We start from the raw sequence: 25,494 nt of genomic DNA on the forward strand, positions 1-25,494 counted from the left end.
CCCCCAAGTCCAAGAATGGTTCGGTCCACAGCCACATCAATGTTTATTCTGCAAGTCCGGGTTCCACAGCCTGTGACACTCCCTCCCCCGCCCCTCCCCGCCTCGTGAAGTGGCCCGGGGCCGAGCCCCGCCCCCAGCTCTGCTCAGCCAACTGCCGCACAGCTTCCAGGAGTCTCATTTGCATTTCCGGGCGCTCTGGCCCAATGGCAAGGTGGCGCTCCACCTCCCCTCCCGAGGGGGTGGCACTCCCTGTGGACTGCACCACTCTTGGGAGCCAAGGATGGGGGTGAAATGATTTCACGGAGGTCCCAATGACAGGAGGGTGGTCTTCAGGGTGAGGAGTTCAGCGGAAGAGGGGGTTCTGGCCTTGGAAGAGGCTCAGCAGCCCGCTGTCCGGGGCAGGCTCCTTGATGATCTTCTGGATCTGTAAGGGGAAGAGGAGGGTTCAGGAAGAGTCAAGAGTCCCCATTTCTAGGACAGATTTGGAGGGGCACTTCGCCATTTTCATCTGCCTGCCCTCTTGGCAGCAGCTGGCCAAGCCAACCACTCCCTCTTCTTGAAACTGCTCCTTGGGCCTCCCTTTCACCATGGCTGCCTGGCTTGGCTCCTGATCACTGCCATCTTGGTCCACTTTGCTGGCTGTACCAAGGCCCTGTCCTGGAGCTTCTTGTCTACACTGGCTCCTGCTTAAGTAAGCTCACCTCTCCCATCCCTCTCAACTCCCAAAGCCAGCCCGTGCCTTGCCCCTCAACTCCAGACTCATGGATCCAACTGCCTCTTAGACGTGGGTCACCACCTGACCGCTCACACCGACGGTCAGTAGACCACAGATGCCCAACCGCCTCTCTGGGGCCGCCTTCTCCCACAGCCCCACACTGCACCCATCAGCAGGCCCCACTGTGCTTGCCTCCAGAAAAATCAGGAGTCTGCATCCCCACTGCCTCCACTCTGGTCTCTCTCCTTCCGGCCACCGGCCCAATCCATGGGCCACCCAGAACCAAACTGCAGATCTGACCATGGCCAGCTCCCTTGTGCAAAACCCTCAAATCCTTGAGAAGACGGGGCTCTGGCTCCTCTCTGCCTGCCCTCCTCCTACACTCACGGAGGGCTCACCATGCCTTGCTACGGTGCTTTGAATGAGGCAAGTTCAGTCCCACATCCAGGCCTTTGCCCTAGCTGTTCCTTCTGCCAGGAACACTTTTTGGATGACTGGCTGCTCGTCCTGTTTCAGGTCTCTGCTTCAAGGCCACCCCTGGGGAAGGACCTCTCTGCTGTGAGCCCCCGTCTTATTCCTCGCACACTCTGAACATCCCTTTCTAGCTTCTGGCCACAAGGTGTAACTGAATACGGACTGGCTTTTGCTGTTGCCCCAGGACCTGCCACAGCGGTTGGGCCACAGTAGGTTCTTAGCAAATGTTCAACAGAACTGAACTAAGAGGAGGGAAAGGGGCGGGCCTCGGAGGGCTGGGCACCTTCCGCCACCCTGAGGGCCAGTGGTGGTGGCTGCGGGGCCTGGAGGAAGGGACAGAGAGGAGGGTCACAGGGCTCCCATCTACAGGGCCTCTGCCAGACTGTTCTTGCCTGCCTGCCTGGCTGCCTCCCGTACCTCTCCCTGGGGGGCCTCCCACGCCACCCCGTGCAACGCCCCTCCTCTGCACCCCAGCCCTCCCAGCCCCCTCCCCCGCTTTCTCTCTCTCCTGTCCTCACGGCCATGGACAGCTTCTCTCACGGAGCTTAGAACTTTGCCCACTGGAGGCGGCAGCCTGCTGTGTTCCCAGATGGATTCTGTCAACCAATACGTGGTGGGTGCTGGAAAGGGAGGCAAGGGAGGTCGGGGTGCGGGGCCGGTACCTCCTTAAACTGGGGGTGGGCGGCATCACGCACAAGCTGCAGAATCAGCCCTTCACTGGTAGAGAGGAAGGCGCCACTCTGCCGCATCCGGGCCAGCGCCACCAGCCTGTCCACCTGGCTGGGGGGGGGCGGTTGTTGATGCCTCGGCCTGGACACCCAGACCCCTGGCAAGCTCAGCAGGGACCCCACTCCCTGGTTCTTCCTGGGCACCCCATCTGTGCCCCACATGCACCACCCCCCTAGCAGGACCCGCTCACCTGCGGGAAGAGCAGGCGTCCACCACCACATGGACCTGCAGCCCACGGTCCAGGAGGTCCAAGGTGGTGTTCTGGGGGCACAGACAAGAACGGGGGTCTGGGGTGAGGGACTGGGGAGCTGGGATGGGATGAGGGAGGCTCCGATCAGGCCGGAGCGCCCCCGGGTTACAACAGGATCCTAGGGCAGGATGGGAGCACCAGGCAGAGCGGGGTCCAGAGTAAGGAGGAACGTCCCGGGTGAGGAATGGGGTCCTGCCAGGAGGGAGGGTTCTGGGTCAGGGAAGATGCAGTGAGTGGGGGGTCTCACCAGGATGCAGGCCTGGGTCTCAATGCCACAGAGGAGCACAGAACGCAGCTGCGGCCGGCTGTCCAGCTCCTCTAGCACCGCGGGCACCATGCTGAAGCAGGTCTTGGCCACCGGCAGCAGGCCCTCCGCCCCCAGCTCGGGCACTGTGGGGCCCAGGCCGGCTGGGTACTGCTCGGTCAGCACGGCGGGTACCGCCAGCAGCCTGGCCACCTGTGCCAGGGGAGGGGACAGGCCTGAGCCTGAGGGAGGGGCCTGTGGGGTCAGACTCCTGGGTCTGAGGGAGGAGGGCTGGGGGCCTGCGCTCCTGGGTCTGAGGGAGCAGGGCTGGGGGCCTGGGCTCCTGGGTCTGAGGGAGGAGGGCTGGGGGTCAGACTCCTGGGTCTGAGGGAGGAGGGGTCTGGACTCCTGGGTCTGAGGGAGGAGGGGCTGGGGGCCTGGACTCCTGGGTCTGAGGGAGGAGGGGCTGGGGGCCTGGACTCCTGGGTCTGAGGGAGGAGGGGCTGGGGGCCTGATACCTGGTCTGAGGGTGGAGGGGCTGTACCTTGAGCATGCGGGCGGCCACAGAGACAATCTGGGGGAAGTATGCAATATGTCGGAACTTCTCCTGCATGTCACACAGGAATAGGATGGATGATCCAGGGAGGACTCGGCCCAGGCTGGGCTTCACAGCCGCCATGTCCTGGGGATGGGCGGAGGTGCTGAGTGGGCAGGGTCAGATGGGCAAGGGGCTTCTTTGCACATCCAGGGTCCATGCACCTAGACCCTTGAGGGTCCCACACAGTGCTTTGGAAACCATTGTGCTCCCACCTGCAGGCCTTTGTGTCTGCAGTTCCCCGGGGCCTGGAATCCATTTCTTTCTTAACGTGTCCTACTCAGCTGGGGGATCACTTTCCTCCAGAAGCCTTCTCTGACCTTGACCACCCTGGTGCTCCCAGTCCCACTCTCCCAGGGCCCTGGGAAGCCTTCCCTTCCGTCAAGGTCACCCTCTCTCCTGCCACACTCCAGGCCCCAACTGTGATCCTCACCCTCAGGGTGAGGCGTGAAGTGACCCACCCAAGGGCCCAAGCAGCTAACGGAGCAGGTGTGGCTCCCGAGGAAAACAGAGCCTGGGTGGAGTGGCGGTGCCGACTTCCTTCAAGTCGGACTCTCCCCACTCAGCCTCTGCAACTCAGTTCACCCGTGTGTGCAATGCATGGACTGCGCGTCCCTCTGGCTCCTAGACAGAAAGGCGGGTAACCTGCACAGGGGAACATTATCCACCTGTAGAAAGGAATGAAGCGCTGCTAGGTGCGACCTCATGGATGAACCTCGGAATCGCTGTGCTCAGTGACAGAGGCCAGGCACTGAAGGCCCCCCGCTGTGGGAGCCCTTGTACATGAACTGCCCACAGGGATCAAGTCCAGAGGCAGGAAGCAGCTGGTGGCTGCCAGGGGCTGGGGGGTCGGCGGGTGGAGCGACGAGAACTGACCGCCTAATGCGTGCAGAGTTTCCGTCTGGGGTGATGAACACATTCTGGAGCTAGATGGTGGCCACGGTTACGCAAAGTCATGAATGTTTGTAACGATCACTTCATGGCACGCTTAAGAATGGTTGAAAGGGTAAATTTCATTATGTGTACTTTAGCACAGTTTAAGAAAAAAAAGAGAGAGAAGGAAGGGGCGCGATTGGTGGAGCCACCTGCCCAGCAGCCCTTTTACGGGGAGGCCACTGAGACCCAGAGGGGTCCATGACTTGCCTGAGGTCCTGCAGGACTAGAGGACAGCGAGGCTCCCAGTCAGAGCGGCTCCGTATCCCGCACCTGGGGCCCTGCCTCTGTGAATCTCAGCATGTCCCAGCCCATGTCCCCAGGAGGCCTGAGTCCTTGGGTCCCCAAGTTGCTGCACAGTTCTCAGCCCCTCTGTGTGCTCACTCATTTACTCGTTAATTTACCTGGGACATGGGAGACCCTGCAGACCCAATGGAAGGCCAAAGGTTAACACGGGGGAGGTGTGAAGGCTGGGTGGTGAGTACACACAGGTGTTTATGGGGATTCTCTCAAATAACAGGTCTACCATAGAAAATGTTTTTTATGGGCAACATATCTAAAATGTAAAAACTGATGGATGCTTAGAAGGGGGAGTTTTATGCTATGTGAATTTTATCTAAAAACAAAATGGCATGGAAGCTCCCACAAAAACAAAACCACACTGAATGAATTAATCACATAATTACAACTGTGATCAGTGCTGGGATTTTGAGGGAACCTGATCTATCTTGGCAGAGTGCAAAATTCTCCCCGAGGAAGTGGCCAGAGAGAGAGAGAGAAAATCTGAAAACACAAAGCGGACTCTGTCATTCCCCTGTCTCAGCCCCCACCCTCCTGCATGGCTTCTCTCTGTCCTCAGGACTAAAACATAACCCCCTCCCACAAGGCGCTGTGGACCATTCCAGCCTTGGCCAGGCATGTTGCATCTCAAGGCCTTTTGCTGGTGGTCCCTCCAGCTGGGGTGCTCTTCTCACTTCTACTCTTTTGAGTCTTCTGGAGACAGGAGGGTCAAGGTCAGATCAGGGCCCTAATGGATGCAAGCCTACGACATGTGTCTGGAGCAAGAACGATCTCCCCTGCACACTGGTAGGAATGTGGATTGCAACAACCCTCAGGGAAGCACGTGGGACCCCATTTCTCAAAATTAGAGTTATGTGAACCCTGTGACCCAGAAAACTCACTCCTGAGTGTTTGCCCTGCAGACATCCATGTAAGACACGAGGTTATTCACTACCAGGCCTAGGTTACTCATTATGGGACTCTTCCACGGAGCAAAGGAATAGAAATCAATGTAAACATCTACGGTTGGGCAGCCCTGCGGCCGTCCCCTAAGTTACGGTATGTCTATACTATGGAATTCTTTGCAGCCAGGAAGAATGACAAAGATGCTCTTTAAGTAACAATATGGAAAATTGTCCAAGAGGGGTAACAGTGAAATGAAGCAGAACAGTGTATATAGCAGTGCTCCCATCTGTGCCCCAATCAGGAGAGAACAAGCCAGTGTGACCCTCCTCTCTATATGGAGCAGGTACTTCAGGCCAGGGAGCAGGTCACTGAGGGACCAGGTGTGAAGGAGACTTGATTTTCACTGTGTACTGTTCTGTTCCTTTTGAATTTTGGACAATGTGTGATCAGTTGTCTGGTCGTAATAACTACAATACAATAAAATATTTACATAAGGTGAGAACCCAGCAAAACCAATCTGTGGTGGTGAAGTTATGAATGAATGAATGAATGAATGAATGGTTATTCTTGGGTTGCAGTGAAGAACAGGGTCCAAGGTGGGCGCTTCTGGGACGTGGGGGATGTCCTACTTCTGGCTGGATTTGGATGCTGTTTACACCAGAGTGTTTGCTATGTGAAACGTTACTTGAGCTATGTACGTGTGATTTGTATGGTCTTCCTCCACATGCAGTACAGCTCCATAAAAAGTTTTCAAAATATCAGATAAAATGGGGGAGGCCTCGCTGGCCTCCGTGGGGCTGGACTGGAGGTGGAGGCCAGGAAGAAAACCAGGGCTGGGGTCCAGGTGGGCAAGGGTGAGGCCTGGGCTCTAGTTAAAGCAGAGAGGACAGAGAGATTCAGGGGGCAGGGCTGTGGGGGAGGAGGGAAGAAGGAAGATCTTCAGGTTCCTGGTTCATGGGTGGCAGGTCCCAGGGACTAACTGGGGACCTGGAGAGGGGAATTGGTTTGGGGAAGGAGATGAAAAATTGAGGGCGGGGAGTGTGTGTGGACGCATGTGGGGAGGTCTGGGCTGGAGACCCATTTGCGGGTGCCGTGGGGAGAAGGTACAGAATTGAGCTCTGGGTGGAGGGAGTCCAAGGCGGGAGGAGGAGGGGCAGCAGCAGGGGGAGGGGGGTGCTGCTTAGATCCCCACGTGGCCTGGGGGGGTGGGCAGCCCTGCAGCTGGGATTTCCTGGCTGTGTGACCCTTCGCAAGTTTCATGCTCTGTCTGAGCCTGAAAATAGGGGTCAAACTCACCCACCCCATAGGGATGATGCAAAACTCGGCCGGGGATGCAGAGAGGGCGGGCGCGACCCGTGGAGGGCTCGAGTCCCTGGCCAGCCAATTCTGTAGGGCCTGGGCAGGAGTGCTCCCCTTGGCCGTGTCACCTCGGCCTGGACCGCCTGGCAAAGCCTCCGTTTCCCCACCTGCAAGGCGGGGAGATCGGTCCCCCTGCAGCCCTGGGGAAGGGGGGGGCTTACCCGGAAGGCGCCGGGTTCCAGCCTGGCCCGCTCCTCCGCTGGGGAGGCCTGGGGGACACTCACCTCTCAGAGCCCGGACTTAGGCCGCTCAGGTCCTCCTGCCGGGTTCCAAGGCTAGGTCACCGTTTTTGTAGGGTCGCCACACGTGGCCCGCCCCCGCGCCATCCGCGTCCGCCCATCCAGGCCGAGCCGCCCAGTCGGCGCTCGCCAAGCTCTGCCCCGCCCTTGCGGCCGGCCAATCCACAGGCGAGGCTTTTTCGCCCTCCGTGGAGGGGCGGTGCCGGGCACGCTGTCAATGTTGGGAGCGTGATTGGCCCGCCATGGGGAGGGGGCGGGAAGGCAGCGCCTCCGACCAATGGGGAGACGGGAAGGGCGTGAGTGGCGGGCCCGGGGCGGAGCGGCGCAGTGGGTGCGGAGAACGCGAGCTCCAGCTGGGCAGGTGGGTAGCGGCCACCCGCATTGTCTATACAAGACCTCTGAGGCCGAGGAAGAGGGAGGGAGGGGCGTAGCCAGGGCAGAGGCAGGCCTGGGGTTCGAGCGCTGGCCCTCGGCCAGAGAACGCTGAGACAGAAACGTAGCAAGAGACCCAAGCACTTTCCAGGAAAGGGGACTGAAGTCCTCCCAACCCCACTCAGCCTCAGTTTCCCCATCTCCTAGGGTGCTGTTTGGTTGTTTGTTTTGCGTGGTGTTTGTAATATTTAGACTCTGTGCTTGGAAATGGGGCTGAGAAAGAGTTGGGGAGAGAATTTCCTCATCAGTCTTGGAATAAAATCCAAACTACTCCCACTTCGTGTTTGCCTTTGTCAACCTCCCTGACCTCATCTCTTACCACTTGCCCTGCTCACACTGCTCCAGCCACCTCGGGGCCTTTGCACGTCCTGTTTCCCCAGCCTGGAGCCCCAGACCTTTGCTTAGACGGCTCCTTGTCATTCAAGGCTTTCCCTGACCGCCTGTGTCAAACAGCCACTCAGTAAAGTCTCTGTTTTATTTTCTTCACAGCACTAATTTCAATCTGAAGTTGGAAACTTATCTTGCGTTTAAGAAATGTACGAATGTACCCTTTGTCAATCCCCCCCACCTGTACCCGTCCCCCACCCCCTTAAATGCACACATCTTGTCTGTTTATTCACTGCTGAATCCTCAGCATCTAGATGGAGCCTGACACATAGTAGGCCCTCGGTACATATTTGGGAATAAATGAGACAAGACCAGACATTAGGCAGAAATGAGCCAAGGTGAGAGGAGCCTGGAGCGGCAGACACTGAGGAGATGGGGCTGGGAAGAAAGAAGGGAGAAGGTGGGGGAGGGAGAGTGCAAGGGGGCACCCCTGGCAGAGGCAGAGGTGGGGGACCTGGACCAGGAGAAGACGTGGTCTGAAGGTGGGAGGAGTCTGGGCTTGGTGCATGTTCCCAGGGGTTGCCAGGAGGGGAGTGGACAGGACAGGGGGCTCCTGGGGGGTGGCTGCTGAGCTATCATGAGGGTGGCCTCTGATTTGTCCGGCTGGGGGAGCCCTAGGTTGGGTTGTGGTTGAGGATCATGGGGAGCAGGTACCCCAGCCCTCAGGGATTCCCTGAGAATGACAGGCACAAGGCACCTCCCACCTGCCCACCCAATCCGCCTCAGGAGCCCAGGGCCTGTCCACTCCCCCCGGGGCATTCGGGGGATGGGGGAGGGGATTATAGAAATGTGAAGCCTGCCTCAGGTCTGGCTGGCCCCAAGCACAGAGGGACAACTCAGATGGCACTGAGGGACACTCTGGGGTGAGTGCAATGTCATCAAAGAGGTCGAGGGTGGAGGTGTCCAGGGCCGCGAGGCTCAAGCTGGGGCCCGCATAGGGTGCCTCAGTGGGGGCCACAGCACAGGCCACCCCCAGGAAGGGGGACGGAGGTGGCGGGGGCGGCCTTCGGGGCGGAGGTCTCTGGGGAGGTGCCTCTTGGGACAGGATAGACAGCGCCAGGCGCCGGGTGGCAGCTTCAATCTTGGCAAACTGCCTGCAGAGAGACAAGCATTACTGGGTAGCCATGAAGTGTTCCCCTCCTGTCTGCCATCCCAGGACCAGTTTTTCCCTTCTCCTCCTCTCCATTTTTCTACTCTGTGCTACCTGGGTCCTTTCTTGAGTTTGACAATCCAGTTTTTATAACTCCATTCATAGGGGAGCTCTGAACAGCTGTGGGGGTTGTGTACTGCACAAGGCAGCACCTCCAGTTCAGCACAATGCACATTTTTGACATTTAGATTTGTTATGGCCACATCCCAACGTATAAAAGTAAAAAACGTCTGAAGGAAAGGGTGCCTTGAGAAGTGTCTTCCACACAAGGTGCACTATGGGCTAGGGGTACACGTGTAACAGTGATGCCCTGTGGATTCTACTCCCTGCCGAGCTCTTGAATCTGCCCACCTCTGCATCCCCACCAATCCTTGGTTGAAGTCCCCGGCATTTCCCGTCTGGATGACCACAACAGCCATCACACTGGCCCCTCCCCTAGCGTTCCTACCCCTCAAGAACTATGTGGATGGATCTCACAAACGATGATGGGCTCAGTTACGTCCCCCTAAAATTCATATGTTGGAGGTTTAACCCTCAGTACCTTAGAACATGATTGTATTTGGAGACAGGGCCTTTAAAGTGGTGGTTAAGGCCGCCTGGGTGGCTCAGTTGGTTAAGCGACTGCCTTCGGCTCAGGTCATGATCCTGGAGTCCCTGGATCGAGTCCCGCATCGGGCTCCCTGCTCGGCAGGGAGTCTGTTTCTCCCTCTGACCCTCCCCCCTCTCTCTCGTTCTCTCTCTCTCAAATAAATAAAAATAAAAAAATCTTTAAAAAAATAAAAAATAAAGAGGTAGTTAAGTTAAGATGACATGGTGAGGGTGGCCTCTAATCCAATGAGAGGAGATTGGGACCTGTGGAGGGAAGACACAGGCCATCTACAAGCCAAGGAGAGAGGCCTCGCCCTGCCAGCACCTGATCTGGGACTGGGGCCTCCAGAAGCGTGAGAAAGTAAATTTCTGTTGTTTCAGCCACCCAGTCTGTGGTGTTTGATTATGGCAGTGGTAGGAGATCAGTGCACAAACATAATGTTGAGCAAAAGCAGCAAGACTCACAATTTGTACCTGCATGACTCCATCTGAAGCTCAAAAAGCAGGCTAACCTGACGACAGTAAGAGAGATCAGGATGGCAGCTTATGGGAAGGAGACACCATGGGCGCCTCCAGGGGCAAGAAGGGCCCTGTTCCTGGACCTGAGTGCTGCTTACACTAGTAGGTTCTCTTTGGGAAAATTCGTCAAGCTCTATGCCAATACTATGTGCATTTCTTGTAGTTGTTAAATTTCCAGAAAAGGTTTTATTTAAACAGTTAGCTGATATTGTATGGTTCTGTTTATATGAAATGTCCAGAATAAGCAGGTCCCTGGAGACAGAAAGCGGACTGGTGGCTGTCAGTGCTGGGGGAGGGGGGATGGGGAGTAGGGGATCTCCTCTGGGGGTGATGAAAATGTTCTGGAACCCGATAGAGGCAACTGGTTGCAAAACATTATGAATATACGAAACACCAATGAAGTGTGCACTTTAAAACACTCGAAATGGTGAATTTTATGTTATGTCTATTTTACCACAAGAAAATAGGCTCATAAATAAATTGGTGAGAGCTGTTACTCCGGAACTGTCTTTGACGCCAAAGAGAATAGTTACACTCTGAGTCCCCAGGAAAAATGTTCAGAAATGGGAGGTCAGGTTAAATGGCAGAGAATGGGGGTGGGAAGAGAGAGAGGGGGAGTTGACTTGAACAAACTCCGTATAAATGACATTTAGGGCTGAAGAGTCATGACACTTGTGATTTGCTTGAACTATTTTAAGAAGATAGATGAAGGAAATAGGATAAAATGTTATGGGCAGTAAAGTCTAAGTGATGGTACATGAGTGATCTTTAGGCCAGTGGTTCTCTAACTTGAGAGCACAATGGAACACCTGGAGGGCTTGTGGCAATACAGGTCCTTGGGCCCCTGAGCTTTGGGTTCTGCAGGCCTGGGGTGGCATTCAAGAATCTGCATCTCTAGCACATCCCCACACCGTGCGGAGGTGCTGATGCTGTGGGTCTGGGGACCATTTTTTGAGAACTGCTATGTCAGACAGCTAGCTGTCTTGACTTTTCTGTAGATTGGAAATTCTTCACAATAAAAAGTCAAAAATCCATATACATGGGTGGGAGGGGGCTCCTGAGGGAGCAGGGCCTGAGGGGACCTGAGGGAGGAGGAGGACGTGGGTGGGAAGGTGCCGAGGATAGTTTGCCTCTGACCTGGATTTTCTCAGGGAATATGCTCCAGAGCTGCCTGGGCTGCCCATGAGGCAACTCGTGGGAAGCCTGGGTTTCCGGGGAGCATGTGACAGAGCCAGGCATGGGGGTGGGAATGTCTGGGATGCTACAGGAGAGGAATTGGCCCTGGGGGAGCAGGGGGGCTGAGTGGGGGAGGGTAGATGGGCAACGTGGGAGGTAAGAGGCTGGCATTAGCCCAGGGTCCAGACTGGAGGCGGGCAGGGAACCCAGATGGGGGCTGGAGATGGGGGAGGGGTCCTGAACTGATTGATGAAGGGGCTGAAGAGGAGTGAGAAGGCTAGCTCTGGGACACAGGGCTGAACCCTGTTTGAAGAGATGTGTGTTTTCCTCTTCAATAATGGGTGTGTAGGATGGTGGCGGTGAACACTGTGGCCAGGGCTGGGCATCCTGGTAGAAGGTGGCTTGTAGTGCAGAGGCAGGAGTTAGGCTGGACCAGGCTCCTATTTACTCAGATTTGGTTCCAAGACCTCTTGGAGCAAGATTCTGGGCTGGCTGGGAGGAACAACCTACTTTGAGAAAAGCAGGTCCTGGGGCACCTGGGTGGCTCAGTTGGTTGGGCGTCTGCCTTCGGCTCAGGTCATGATCCCAGGGTCCTGGGATCAAGTCCTGCATCAAGCTCCCTGCTCCGCGGGAAGCCTGCTTCTCCCTCTCCCACTCCCCCTGCTTGTGTTCCCTCTCTTGCTGTGTCTCTCTCTGTCAAATAAATAAATCTTTAAAAAAAAAGAGAGAAAAGCAGGTCCTTGGGCAAGTCACTTTACCTCTCTGTGCCTCAGTTTCCTCATCTGAAAAATGAGGATTATAATAGCATCTACCTCTTAGGGTTATTATGGGGGATTAATGAGTTCATATTCATTGTGAATGAGTATTATAAGTTTATACTAAAGTGCTTAGAACAAGCGCCACCATCATCACCATCATCACCATCAACATCACCATCATCACCACTGTCATCACCACCATCACCATCATCACCATCATCACTACAACCATCGTCATCATCATCACCATCATCACCACCATCATCATCATCATCACCATCACCACCGTCATTACCATCATCATCACCACCATCATAATCGTCATCACCATCACCACCATCATCATCACCTTCAACATCATCATCACATCATCACCATCATCACCATCACCATCATCACCACCATCATAATCGTCATCACCATCACCACCATCATCATCACCTTCACCATCATCATCACATCTTCACCATCATCACCATCACCACCATCATCAACATCATCACCATCATCATCACCACTGTCATCATCACCTTCACCATCATCATCACATCATCACCATCACCACCATCATCAACCATCATCACCATCATCATCATCACCATCATCATCATCACCATCATCACCTTCACCATCATCATCATCACCATCACCACCATCATCATCGTCATCACCATCATCATCATCACCATCATCATCGTCATCACCATCATCACCTTCACCATCATCATCATCACCATCACCACCATCATCATCGTCATCACCATCATCATCACCTTCACCATCATCATTATTACCATCACCACCATCATCACATCATCACCACCATCATCACCACCATCATCACCACCATCATCATCATCATCATCACCATCATCATCACCATCATCATCACCACTATCATAATCGTCATCACCATCATCATCATCACCATCATCACTACCATCATCACATCATCACCACCATCATCACCACCATCACCATCATCATCACCACCATCATCACCACCATCACTACCATCATCACCATCATCATCACCACCATCACCATCACACCATCATCACCATCATCACATCATCGTCATCCTCAAGTCCCTGAGAGGCTGTATCCAGGCAGGACAGCAAAGTAGTACAGAGCATGGGCTCTGGACTCAGAGTGTGTGGGTTGTATCCATTCTTTAGCTGTGTAGCTTGGATAAGTCATCAAATCTCTCTGAGCCTCCTCGTCTCTAATGTAGGGACACAGACAACCTACTGTGCAGGTTTATTGGGAGCATTAAGTGACATATCGTATGTCTAACCCTTAGTATGGTGTGCCTGGCACACAGCAAGGGCTCAAAAACTGGTTACTGTCACAGAGTGAGGGGAGAGCACAGGGCAAGGCGGGGCAGGGCTGGGTGAGGTGTGAGTACAGACCTGAAGGAGCTCAGGGCACCATCTACATTCCCAGAGACAGGGAAGGGCATTGTCTCACAAAGGGAACAGGATGTGCAAAAGCCCAGAGGCTGAATGATATAGTGCTAAATGGGGAGCTCCTGTTTCTTCAGAACCTAATTCCCTCCCCCTTTCACTGTGCCCCAGCCATACTGGTTCTCAAGCATTCCAAGGATGTTCCTGCCTCAGGGCCTTTGCACTTGCTGTCCCTTGCCTGGAATGCTCTTCCCTCAGACATCCATATCTTGTTCCCTGGCTTCAGTCAGGTCTTGGCCCAACTGTCACCTTCTCCGTAAAGCCTTCCCTGACACCTAAAATGCCAGTCCTCCCCCAGCACGCACTCCATGGCACTTATCACCTCATAGCATGCCATATAATTTTTTAAAATTGAGGTAAAATTCACATAACTTAAAATGAGCCACCTTAAAGTGTGCAATTCAGTGGCATTTAGTACATTCACAATGTACAACTTCCACCTCTAATTTGTTCTGGAGCTTTCCGTCACCCCAGAAAGCAGCCCCGAGCCAGTGACAATCACTCGCCATCCCACCTCCTCTGGTACCGCTCCCCTGCTTTCTGGCTCTGCCTGTTCTGGACGTTTCACAGAAATGGCATCATGTGATGTGTGGTCTTCTGTGTCTGGCTTCTTTCACTCAGCATTGTGTTCTCAAGGTCCATCCACATATCACTTACTTTATCTAGCTGTCCCTGATCAGCCACCTTGCCTCTGGAACACAGACTCTATGAAGGCAGGGGGTTCTGTCTACTTGCACAGATGGATCTCGGGGGCCTGGTACACAGTTAATGCTCAATAAATGCATCTTGAGTGTTGACTGCATTCTGGGGTCCCCTTCTCTCTGTTCTGTCTGGGCCTGGGCCCCCCCGCTCTGAGCTGTCTGGCCCCTCCCCTCGTCCACCCCCACTCACCTGCAGATCTGGTTGTGCAGAAACCTCCTGTGGTTGGGTCTCCTTTTGGGGGGCCGGGTCCGCCGAGGGTGCAGGGCACGCAGCATGTGGGTGGCCGCCCCACTCACAAAGGCACACAGTTCCCGCGGGCTGGGCTCAGAGACTGCAGAGGCTGTAGGGGCCCCGGGGTGCATGGCTGGGGTGACAGGATAGCTTCTCCACAATAGTCCTGCTGGTCAGAAAGCAGCTCCTAAATCTGAGGCGAGAGGAGCAACCAGGGCCAGGAGCTCAGGGCTGGGGAGGTAGACAGCAGACGGGAGAGGAGAGGGCCTTTGGGAGGGGCAGGCCGACTCTGGAGGGGAGGCAAGGCTCTGGTTGGAGGAAGCAGGGCCCAGGGAATTAGGACAAGTCCTCCCGCCTATGCCCCATCCTTACCTCTTGGAGGCTGGATGCAGAGCTTTGAGGAACCCGTGGGTGGGGTCTGATATAGGAAGGCAAGGGGGGAGCTTTATGTGCGCCCCCCCAGGGGCCCAATTAGCACATAGTTGGACCTAGGATATGGGACAGGGCAGCATGGTGGGGGGCAGAGAAAAGCACCTGGAGATAGCCAATTATGGGGACAAAGGCCTCATTAGGGAGGCGAGGCCAGGGCCTGAGTCAACCGCATCGATTAGCGTTGAGGACCCTTAATTGGAGTTGAGGGGAGGGGGTGGTGGGAGGCTTGGGTGCAGGCTGGGAGGGAGGGGGACACGGCTCCCTGGGATCCCTGGGAGCTCCAGCTGCGGGGCAGACACCTGACATCTGCCCACCCACCGGCAGACGTATCCCCCGTGCCTCCCTCGGCTCCGGGCCCAGCATCCTGGGGAAACAGGCTCAGAGAGGGGGCTCGCCTATGCCCAAGGCCTCTAGCCAGCATGAAGGGTTGGCTTCTGTGTGAGGGGGTTGAGCCCCAAACCCTGCATTTCCGCCAGAGCAGTGAGAGAGCAACGGAGGGGGCGGGGGACAGGCGCTGGCTGGCCTGGTTGCCTAGGTGGGTGACAGGAGGGACTGTTTCTGGCACAGCCTGGCTGTGGCCGTGGGAGGGGAAGAGAAAACACGGGTGTGGTTTCCCTGAAGGCATTGTACTGAGGGGCTGGGGGGCCCCTTGGTATTTGGGGGAGGCTGGGACGTGGCGGGTGAGGAGGCTGGCTCCTGGGGGGTGGGAGTGGGGTCCTCTGGTTCCTGGGAGGGCATTGGTCAAAGTGGGGGACCCTGGCCTGGGCTGGTGCGGGAGAGGCGTCTCCGTGTTTGCTCTGGGGGGACTGCGTTAAAGGTTTGCGTTGGGGGGGTGTGTGTGTCCTAGGGGTACGCACTAACACAAACCTTAAAACCATGTACATTTATTCTCTTGCAGTTCTGGGGGTCAGAAGTTCAAGGTGGGTCTTCTGAGCTGAAGGCGAGGTGTCCCTTCTGGAGGCTCCAGGGGAGAATCCGTCCCCTAAGCCTTCTCCAGCTTCCAGAGCTGCCGTGACTTCTCCAAGCTCACGCTGCAAGTAAGTGGCCAAGCTGGGATTTGAACTCGAGTCAGCATAGGCCCGACACCATGCCCTTGTGGGCAGGGTCAGCACAGGGGCAGCAGCCCAAGTACGGTAGCAGAGGCCGGGCCCAGGGCTCGGGATGGGGGCCACCAGGCCAGCCGCGGCAGACACCAAGCGACCGTCTTGGGCGCCTCCAGGGGTCTCCAGCCCCCTCACTGAGCTGCACTTTGCCCCTTGGCCCCTCCTGGTTTTTCGGCCCCTCCCTGGATGTCTCCTGTCCTCCCCTCCTCACTGTCTCCAACCACAGCGCTCGCCATGGCTGTTTCTCAGCTTCTCTGGCCGTCTCTGTCTCTGCAGTGTCTCTCAGAGTCTGTGTCTGTCTGTTGGCCTGGGCAAGGCGTGCGTGTGTGTGTGTTCACATGTGTGCACATCCTGGGCGTGCATGTGATGTTGTGGGACAGCCTGGAAGTCTTCCTGTCCTGTGACTTTCAGGCCCAGAGGGGAATGTGCAGGGTCCCTTGGCAAGGGGCCGTGGGGGAGGGGACCCTCTGGAGGTCAGGGTTCAGGCTCAAGGACAGCCACTGCATGGCCGGGGCATGACCTTTGCTAGCCCGGCTCCAGGAGCAGGCCCGAATCCAACACCAGGAGCCAAGGGCAGCATCTGCTAGCGAGCTCTGTCCCTCGGCCAGGGGAGTCTGGAACACAGCTAGGGCCGCCAGCCCCCTGACTCGGGCCTAGGGATGCTCCACCAGGGGGCGCCCACATCCCGGGCAGTGCTGGGAGGCTGTGCGCCCCGGCGGCACCCTCACCTTTGGGCCCCTCTCCTCCTGTCTGGTCATGGATAAGCGTCACCCACAGCTGGGGGCTGGCTTCCTCTGAGATTTGTTGAGGACCTGCCCCTCCTGGTATTAGAAGGTCCTCACAGGCTCCCTTCCCCCATCCCAACCCTCGTCATGGGGGGGGGCGGGGGGGAAGTTTATTTATTTAATAAACATTGATTGAGCACCAACAGTAGACTGAGGATGTGGCAGTGATCAAGACAAGCCCAGTGTGTCCCTGGAGGAGTCTGGGAGGGAGACACCCACAAACAAGAAAAGACCAGTCCAGGATGATGGAGGTTGGATGGGGGAGGGGTGCTGCTTCAGATGGAGAAGCCGTCTCTGAGGTGACAATTGTCCTGCAGCCTGAGTGGAAGACAGGGCAGCCAGGAGCTTCCCAGGCAGAGGGAACGATAGGAAGAGGTAAAGTCAGAGACGTGGACAGGGGCTGAACCCTTAGGGCTTTGTAGGCCAGGTAGGAGTTGGGCTATGAAGGCAAGAGTGACGAGGAGCTATGCAGGGTTTGAGGCAGAGGTAGTGCCTAGACCTCAGGGCCCTGCCCGAGACCTCCTTTGCTGGCCTCGCTGCACCTGGAATGTGGAGACCTCACTCCTGAATCCCTCTCTAATATGGGGAGGGGGGAAATGAGGTGTCAGGATCAGGCCAGGAGCCCAGACAAAACTTGTCCTTCCCTGCCTCCATCCTGCTCATCTGCAATCTCTCTACCTAGTCCCAGAGGGACTTTGTTTCCCTTAAAATTTATTGTGAAAATTTACAGGTGGCAGGTTCCTGGTGTTCCCAGCCAGGAACTCAGAGGCCAACCCGCTCATATTTGTTTCACACCATGGTATGGGCTAAGTTGTGTCTCCCCAAACTCGTCCGTTGGAGTCCTAACCCCTGTACCTCAAAATGTGACTGTATTCAGAAATAAGGTCTTTAAAGGGGTAATTAAGTTAAAATCAAGTCATATATCTGTGCCCAAACCAATATGCCTGGTGTCCTTATAAGAAGAGGACATTTGGACACGGACAGATACAGGGAAGGCCATGTGAAGACATAGGGAGAAGATAAGCTATGGAGACAGGCCTCAGAAGAAACCAACCCTGCCAACACCTTGATCTTGGACTTCTAGTCTCAAATATAAGAAAATAAATTTCTGTTGTTTAAACCACCCAGCCTGTGGGGCCTTGTTAGGGCAGCCCCAGCAAACTAACACAAGAAGTGTATTAGTTATCTATGTTGTGTCACAAATAACCACAAATACCATGGCTTAAAATAATATACTCTAATTTTCTCACAGTTGCCATGGGTCAGGAGTCCAGGCACTTGATCGGGGCCTCACGAGGCTGCGATCAGGTGTAGGCTGGGGCTGCCGTCTCATCTGAGGTTGGGTCCTCTTCCAGGCTCACGTGGAAGAATCCATTTCCTTTCATCTGTAGAACTCATGGAATTGGGCGGCTTCAGGGCCAGCAGGAGAATCACTGACATTTCACATCTCTGACCTCTAGACCCAGCTTCAAAGACCTTGCCTGATTATATCAGGCCCACCTAGTACAATCTTTCTGTATTAGGGTTCTTCGGGGAAACAGAACCAATAGGATCTATATCTGTGTCTATTCTATCTATCTACCTATATATATAGAGAGAGAAAGAGCGATGTTATATATCTTACATTTTATACATAAAGAGCTCTACTGTAAGATACTGGCTCGTGGAATTAGGGAGGAAGTGCCGTGATCTGCCATCTGCAGGTTGGAGGCCAAGAAAGCCAGTGGTGTGGTTCCAAGGCCTAAGAACCAGAGAGCCAATGGTGTGGGTTCCAGTCTGGGTCCGAAGCCCTGAGAACCAGGAGCCCCGAGGGCAGGCAAAGATCAACACTGCAGCTCAGTCAGGTAGAGAGGGAATCGACCTTCCTGCACCTTCCTGCAGCTTTTTGTTCTAGCCAGGCCCTCCACGGATTGGGTGATGGCCAGTCGCCTCCCCTCCACGGTGGGGAGGGCCCTTGGCTTTACTCGGTCTACTGATGCAAACGCTTATCTCTTCCAGAAACACCTTCACAGACACGCCCAGAAATTGAGTTTAACCAGATACCTGGGCTTCCTGTGGCTCAGTCAGGTGGACACATAAAATCAACCATTACATTTCTTTTTGATTAACGTCAACTGACGGGGAGCCTTGACTGCACGTGCCCAGATCCCTTCACCTTCGCCGTATCACATAACCTGTCACAGGAGTGATGTCCGTCACACCCACTGGCCACGAGAAGAAAAGGCACGTGGTGCACGAGGGCGTGGGTCATTGGGGGTCGTCATGGGAAGTGGAGGCCACTCCTGGGGAGGGCATTTGCCGCGGATCTGTCCCTGGTCCACATTTTTGTACTTAAAACCGAGGGATGTGTTTCCCCCGTACAGGAGGGACCGTGTGACCCAGTGTGACCAGCCGGGGAGTCTCCTCTGGCTCCTGTGCGCTGGGCTGTGACCACGCATGTGGGGACCTGCTAGATAGGCCCAGGGTGGGGATGGTCTCTGGGGCTGGAGACGCTCCTGGTTAAATCACTTCCGGGTTACAGGAATCACTTCCTGGTTCAGTATGTTACATCACTTCCTGGTTCTGTGCTTGGCCAAGAGACTTCAGAGGGCCTCTACTTAGCCCCCGGTCAAGTGGGGATAACACTCCTTCCCTGGGACAGGCCCATGCGGGCAGGGCCGGCTGGGCACCCCATGGGAGACCCAAGAAATGTCAAAAAGGACCATCCTTAGTCTGTGGGAGGTGTAGGCCAGCCCCCTGGGCTCCTGCCCACCCCCCACCTTGCTTAGAGTGCATCTCTGCTCTCTTTCCTGTACTCAGGTGAAAAAGGTTATTTATTCTTACCTCTGGCCCTGGGAGTCCTGTCTTTGGTCCAGATACCTTCTGCTGTGTGTAGGGGGAGACAGGTGCTCCAGGGACACCTCTCACCCCAGCCCCTAATCCTCGCCTCTCTAGTGAACACAAGTGGTGCCATCACGGAGGCAACGGGCTGAGTGGCCCAGACCAGAACCGAATGTCCGCACAGCCTGACATCACACGCCCCCTCCTTCCAGAGGGAAGGGATGTGGACTGGAGGGCTTGAGCATGTGGGGGCACCGTGAGTGAGACCTGAGCCCCCTCCCCACCCTGTGATCCCAAAGAGGGCAGGCCCAGACTCTGGTCCTGGCTGGGCCACCTTGGAGCTGGACTGTTCCAGAAACCCAGGACACATTCCCCACCACCCACAGTGTGGCTGACAGGGTTGGGAGGGGGAGTGTGAGGAAGAGGGAAAGGTCCAGGCTCCCCAGTTCCTCCCAGGGTCTCTTCTCCTTTGACTACCAGTGGGAGTGGGGCTGCCTTTCTCTGGAATCAGGAGGTGGGGTGGGTGCAGACCCTTGCCAACCCTTTTTTGGCTGACAGCTTTGGGATGGGGGTAACAGAGAGGGACAACCCCACATGCACACGGGGCCTTTGGGGCAGGAGTAACAGCCTAGATCCCTAGGAAGGGTCCGGTAGGTCTTGGCTACCTTCAAAGGCTGCAGTCCCCACTCCCAGCTCTGTCCTCCGGGATGAATGGTTCATCTGGCTGGCAAGGTGGGGGACAAGGACTTGGAGGGTCTGGGGCTGGATAAGATGCCTGATCTAGTTGAGGGGGTTAGTCTCCCCCAAAAGCACCTGGGGCAGGGTGTTGTTGGCCAGAAACAAGAATGCCAGGGGCCTGTAGCGGTGTTTGCTAGGCTGTTTGCTCGTCTGTATGAGGGCCCCATGATGTCCCTTGTAGAGGATTCTATACGAGGTGTCCAGCTACTACTATTTGGAAAAAGCCAGTTAAATCTGCACAGCCAGTTCCTTGAGGCCAGTGAGTTCAAAGCCTTTCTTTTCTGGCTCCAGAGTAGGGGATGGCTGACAAGGGCAGGTGCTGGGACTTGGCCTCTCTCACCTCCCTCATTATACCTCCTGACTGGCAGGTAGATGGGGGCTGGCTGGGGCTCTGTTGGCACGGAGAGCTCCTTTCACTATTGCAGGGGCCCCAGTGGCCTGAGATGAAGCAGGTGGGCCTAGGTTCTCCCTGCAGCCAGCTGGGCCATACATTCCACATCCACACCTTGACCCAGTGTGGAATCCTCCCTCCATCTGGGAGCAACTTCAGGGGGTGGGGTCCGGTGTGTTGGGGAGCTCTAGCAGCGGGTGGGGACCAACCCCTTGGGGCAGGGCCTCCTAACTCTACCCTGATGGCTGCAACTGTCTCCTTCCCCTCTTTATTCCTCAACAGCTCAGAGCTCTGCTCATGTGTCCCTGCCAGTCCCTGGGCAGCTTCCTTTCTGGCAGGGGAGGTAAAAGTTGAAGTGAAAGGGATGTTTGGGCTGAGCTGGAATCCTAGGATTCCCATGCACGAATTCACTGGACACTGCAAAAACGATCCTGCAGGGCAGGGACAAAAAGACAGGTCCACATCAGCTCAGATCACACCTGAGTTTGGGCCTGCCTGGGGGCCTTGGGAAACTGCCTGGGAGGCTCATTCAACGAAGAGTACCGCTGGCTTCTGATCAGGCCCCTTGCTGGTTGTTGCGGACACTTGGGTGCCCTGTGTCATGAACCATGGCTGAGTGCTGCTGAGCATGTAACGGGAGCCCACCTAGCATCGCAGGCTTTCCCACAGGAGTTGAGGAGGTGTGGGGTAGGAGCAGAAGGGCCTTTTGGTCTGATAAACAGCCCTCAGGCTGAGGGGGACTGCCTCGGAGCAGTGGTTCTCAACGAGGGGACATGTGGGGAGAGAAGGTGGAGGCCAGGCACAGGGAGGCTGCTGGCCCCCCTACAAGGCACCGATGGCCCTCACGACAAAGAACGATCTGGCCCAGACGTTACTAGTGCCATGGCTGAGAAACCGTGTTGGATGCCCTTCATCAGCCAGTACGGCTCAGAGGCTGAAGCCGTTCTGGGCTGAGGTGGAAAGGGGGCCAGGGGATCCGGGACAGCTCAGTGGTTCCCTAAGCCCCAGGCCACGAAGGAGAAGGCATAGCGGGGCCCAGGTTCCTGCACAACCACAACGCGGGCACGCAGCAGACGCCCGGGAACCGCGAGCGCGTGGGGCCTCTGGGGGGCAGGAAGCTTCGCGGGCCTCAGTTTCCCCGACGGGGAAATTACAGACCAGGGCCTGGGCGTGGGGCCCAGGCCAGGAAGGCCCACACCCCTGGTTGGCTAGGCCGTTCGGAGACCGCGCTGCTGCAGAGGGATTCTATGACAGGGAGAATCGATAGTCGAAAGGGGGAACAAGCCACCCACCCCAGGTCCAGGGCCGGCCCTCCCCGGCCTTGGGCTGACTTCCGCTACCGCCAAAACGACCAGGCAGCCGGGGGTCGGGGAAGAACTACAACTCCCACGATGCCGTGCGCCGCTTACGCCGGGGAACGAGCGACCGCCGCAGGCCAACGGGAGGGGCGGGGCGGGGCCTCGGCGCACGTGGCGTCGTGACGCGCCAACGGGGACGTCGGGGTTTGTGTGCGCGAGAGGCGACCGATAAAGGTTGGGTGCCTCGCGCCGGGGGCTGTTGGGAGGGAGCGCGCCCCCGCCCCCCTCCCAGGCCCCCAGTCCTGTCCCGCCGCTGCCGGGGCCCCGTCTTCCCGTCGGCCCCCGTGGGAAGGCCCTAGGTCTCCCCCGCTCATTCCCCCGGTCGGGGCCGCAGGTGAGAGACCGGAGGGGTGGGGGTGGGGGGAGGGACCGGAGGGCGGAGACGTTGGGGAAACGGCGAGCGTGAAACCGGAAGGGATGCCTTAAAGGGGAGGGCGCTACTTCACCGCCGACTTTTGTCCGCTAGGCCGGCTCCGCCCTTTTAAAGGGCAAGGGGCTGCTTTTGGAGGGGCGGGTGAGGTTCTGCAGTTCCCCTTAGCTTCCCGCTTTTTATTCTCTAAGGATGGGTTATTTTGTGAAAGGTCACCGACAGTGTCCCAGACATCGAAGGAATAGCTTCTGAGTCCTGGTGGCTTCCCAGCCTACACTAGCTTAGCTCAACAAAGGTGGACATGGGTGTGCGGTGGGAGTAGCCTCTTAAAGGGGAAGTCGGGCCTGATGGAAGGGTGTGGTCCGGCCTTTCGAAGGGGGTGCTCTTCATTGGGCAAGATGGGCCCGGCTCTGGCAGGGGGCGGACGCCTCTTGTTTACGGCATGCTCGGTCTTCCGAAAGGCACGGGCAGCTTCTCTTAAAAGGACTTGCTTACATTTTAAAGAGGATGCTCATCTTATTAAAGGGAATCTTTATAGCCTGTCCAAAGGGGATGCCCGGCCTTTTTTCATTCAGAATATGTTTTCTCAGTGCTCGCTCTATGCCGGACTTTGTTTTAGGCGCTGGAGCGCGACAGTGATTAAGATGCCACCACATGTAGTGGGTAGAGGGCTAGGGATGCTGCTAAACACCCCACAGTGCTCGGGACAGGCCCCTCGGCGCTAGTCAGCCCCACATCTCAACAGTGCTGAGGTTGGGAAACCCTGATCGGAAGCAGGTTAGGAGGTGAGAAGTACTATAGAGAACGGGGAGTGTTGGAAGGGGTTGCAAATTGAGGTCTGGTGCAGGGAGTGTCTCCCCGAGGTGACATGTCAGCAAGCACCCTGTCAGGAAGGGGGGGGAGGTCCCTGGCAGGGGCCTGTGTGAGGCTCCAGGTGGTGACTGGATGGTGTGAGAGTCAGAGAGGCTAGCGGGAGGTCAGGGAGGGGAGGAGGCCATGGCATGGGAAGTCTGTAGGCTCCTGTAAGAGATTTGTCTTCTCTGAAATGGGAGCAGTAGAGGGCAAGTTCCCCGCAGCCTCTGTGTTGGGCGCATCCTCGGGGTAGGAGGAGTAGGGGTGGAAACATGGAGATCTGTTTTAGGAGGCTGTTGCAGCTGCCCAGGAGGAAGGCCCTGGACAAAGGTGGCAATGGGGGACTCAGGAGAGAAGTGGCCAGATTCCGGATATGTTCCTGCTGAGACAGGAGAACCCGCTGCTGGATTGGGCATAGGTGGTGAGAGAAAGAGGCGACGCCTGAGGAAGGACCGAGCGGTTTTCAGGGATGGAGACTGTGGGTGAAGAAGGGAGCGAGCAGGAGTGAAAAAAACCCCACCAAGTTAGATTTGGGGCATGATAAATTTGAGTTGTCTGTTAAGCGTCCATATGGCGTACTGTAGCAGGGGGTTAGAGTTCAAAGGAGAGGGTGTCAAATAGAGATACATTTTGGAGTCATCCCACTTATAGACTGAGATCCTGAGAATGAGTGGGGGTTCCCTGGGAGAGAGTGTGGATGAGGAAGAGGACCAAGGGTCGGCAGAGCCCTGGGCTCTCCTAAATTCACAAGTCAGGGAGATGAAAAGGAACCAGTGCCCCAAGGTGAGGAGAGTGGCTTAAGGAGGGAGGGACCCTTGGGGATTGAGCAGAGACCATGCAATTTAGTACCAGGGAGGCCAGGAGTAGAGTCAGGGGGAGGAGGATCTGAGTGATGGGGTTTGGGATGGGAAAAAGCATGTATTTTTCTTTTTTTAATTTGAGAGAGAGAGAGAGAGAGGGTGACTCCCCGCTGAGCAGAGAGCCCGATGCGGGGCTTGATCCCAGGACCCCTGAGATCATGACCAGAGCTGAAGGCAGACGCTTAACCAACTGAGCCACCCAGGTGCCCCAGGAAAAAGCATGTATTGACAGCACTTTGAGTTGCTTTGCTGCAAAGGGGGTGGAGAGACATAAGGCCATAGCTGGCGGGGGTGGGGTGGGGTGAAAGGTTTTGCTGTTTGTTTTTTCTAAAGATGGGAGATGCAGCTTGTGGGTACACTGAAATAGTCCAGGAGGTAAGGAGAAGTTGTAGGTGGGAAGTCAGAGTCCATGGGCCGAGGCAGGCAAGGGGGAGGGGTAGCATAGGAATTCTCAGCCTCAGCACTACTGGTGCTTTGGACTGGATCATTCTGTGCTGTGGAGGCTTGTCCTGTGCACTGTAGAGTGTCGAGCAGCATCCCTGGTCTCCCCTCACTAGATGCCAGGAGCACTAGCCCCTCCAGTTGACAACTGGACAGTCCCACAATTGCCAGATGTCCCCTGGGATGTGAGAGTCGATTGCTCTCGTTGAGAATCACTGCTACAGTAGTTAGAACATGGGAAGGTTCTCTTCTGATTGCTTTTCTGTTCTCAGTGACAAGATCAGTGGCAAGGTCACCTGCTAAGAGGAGGAGGGGAAAGGAGAGAGGTTTGAGGGGAACAGAAATATGTCCAGTACCACCTGTTGAGTGGGTGTGTGTGTGCAGTGTGAGCAGTGCAGGGAACTTGGAGATGCATGGGTGTGAGTGCAAAGGGAGACTGAAGCCAAGGGCGCCTGGCTGGCTCAGTCGGTAGAGCGCGTGACTCTTGATCACGGAGTTGGGAGTTCAAGCCCCACATTGGGTGTGGACATTACTTAAAAAATAAAATCTTGGGGTGCCTGGGTGGCTCAGTCGGTTGAGCAGCCGACTCTTGGTTTCAGCTCAGGTCGTGATATCAGGGTCATGAGACGGAGCCCCGCATCAGGCTCCATGCTCAGCGCGGAATCTGCTTGAGAGTCTCTCTCCCTCTCCCTCTGCCCCTCCTGCTTGTGCTCTCTCTCTCAAATAAATAAATATATCTTTAAAAAATTAAAATAAAATCTTAAAATTAAAAATTAAAAAAAAAAAAAAGGGAGACTGCAGCCAGGCAGAAAGTGAGGATGTGGATGGGGTGGAGGGTGCAGTGCCCTTATGGGTCTGGTGGAGGTTAGGGATCTTTGATTAATACGCAAGAGGGAGTAGGCAAGCAGGATTGGGGGTGGGGGGGTGGAGAGTGGAATGCACACAGGGCTTTAGTTATAGCGGCAGTGGGAGCTGGTGTTGAGGCAGGATGGAAGATGAGGCTTTAGAGGGAGAAGGGTCAAGGATCAGAAGCCAGGGTGCTAGAGAGACCCCCGGCCTTCTTCAAGGACGGCGCCTATCTGTAGAGGGAAGGAGCTTAGTCCTAAGGGAAGTGCTTGGCCTCCTAAAGACCACGCACAGCCTTCTCAGACTTGTCTAGCCTCCTGGAGGGGATGGGCAGCATCCTATGGCTGGTGAGCACTCGTCCCAGTT

General features: G+C 56.0%; 3 protein-coding genes across 17 annotated transcripts in view; 1 reads left to right on the forward strand and 2 right to left on the reverse strand.

Annotated features, from left to right (window-relative positions):
- Positions 1-26: 26 nt before the first annotated feature.
- ISOC2 (isochorismatase domain containing 2) lies at positions 27-6,847 on the reverse strand. Of its 8 annotated transcripts, none has more exons than XM_078062969.1 (7): positions 6,709-6,779; positions 3,884-3,994; positions 2,957-3,094; positions 2,416-2,625; positions 2,109-2,179; positions 1,852-1,969; positions 27-424 (listed from the first exon to the last, which is right to left on the reverse strand). In XM_078062969.1, exons 3-7 carry the CDS (start codon positions 3,089-3,091, stop codon positions 344-346), a joined length of 615 nt encoding a protein of 204 aa, XP_077919095.1. In that variant the 5' UTR covers positions 3,092-3,094; positions 3,884-3,994; positions 6,709-6,779; the 3' UTR covers positions 27-343. The 8 variants fall into 8 exon arrangements, with proteins under 8 accessions (XP_077919095.1, XP_077919094.1, XP_035952742.1 ...); XM_078062968.1 differs by having other exon boundaries at positions 6,646-6,779; XM_036096849.2 differs by lacking the exon at positions 3,884-3,994 and having other exon boundaries at positions 6,709-6,847.
- The window catches only part of ZNF628 (zinc finger protein 628), a 27,283-nt gene continuing 3,489 nt past the window's right edge, over positions 1,701-25,494 (forward strand). Inside the window, exons 1-2 of one of the 7 annotated variants that reach the window (XM_078062964.1) lie at positions 1,701-1,802; positions 15,463-15,601. Coding sequence is in view for 2 of the 7 variants with exons in the window: in XM_078062961.1 (XP_077919087.1) it covers positions 23,318-23,402 (85 nt within the window). In the remaining 5 variants the exon portion in view is untranslated. Of the gene's footprint in view, positions 1,803-7,034; positions 7,085-15,462; positions 15,602-21,905; positions 22,094-22,133; positions 25,476-25,494 lie in introns of those variants that run through there. The other 6 variants (XM_078062963.1, XM_078062965.1, XM_078062966.1 and 3 more) reach the window with 6 other exon arrangements.
- C15H19orf85 (chromosome 15 C19orf85 homolog) lies at positions 7,722-15,576 on the reverse strand. Of its 2 annotated transcripts, none has more exons than XM_036096867.2 (3): positions 15,447-15,576; positions 14,091-14,325; positions 7,722-8,636 (listed from the first exon to the last, which is right to left on the reverse strand). In XM_036096867.2, exons 2-3 carry the CDS (start codon positions 14,261-14,263, stop codon positions 8,180-8,182), a joined length of 630 nt encoding a protein of 209 aa, XP_035952760.1. In that variant the 5' UTR covers positions 14,264-14,325; positions 15,447-15,576; the 3' UTR covers positions 7,722-8,179. The 2 variants fall into 2 exon arrangements, with proteins under 2 accessions (XP_035952760.1, XP_035952762.1); XM_036096869.2 differs by having other exon boundaries at positions 14,091-14,298; positions 15,447-15,538.

The sequence above is a fragment of the Halichoerus grypus genome, chromosome 15, assembly GCF_964656455.1.
Source record: "Halichoerus grypus chromosome 15, mHalGry1.hap1.1, whole genome shotgun sequence".
NCBI classification, from domain to species: Eukaryota; Metazoa; Chordata; class Mammalia; order Carnivora; family Phocidae; genus Halichoerus; species Halichoerus grypus.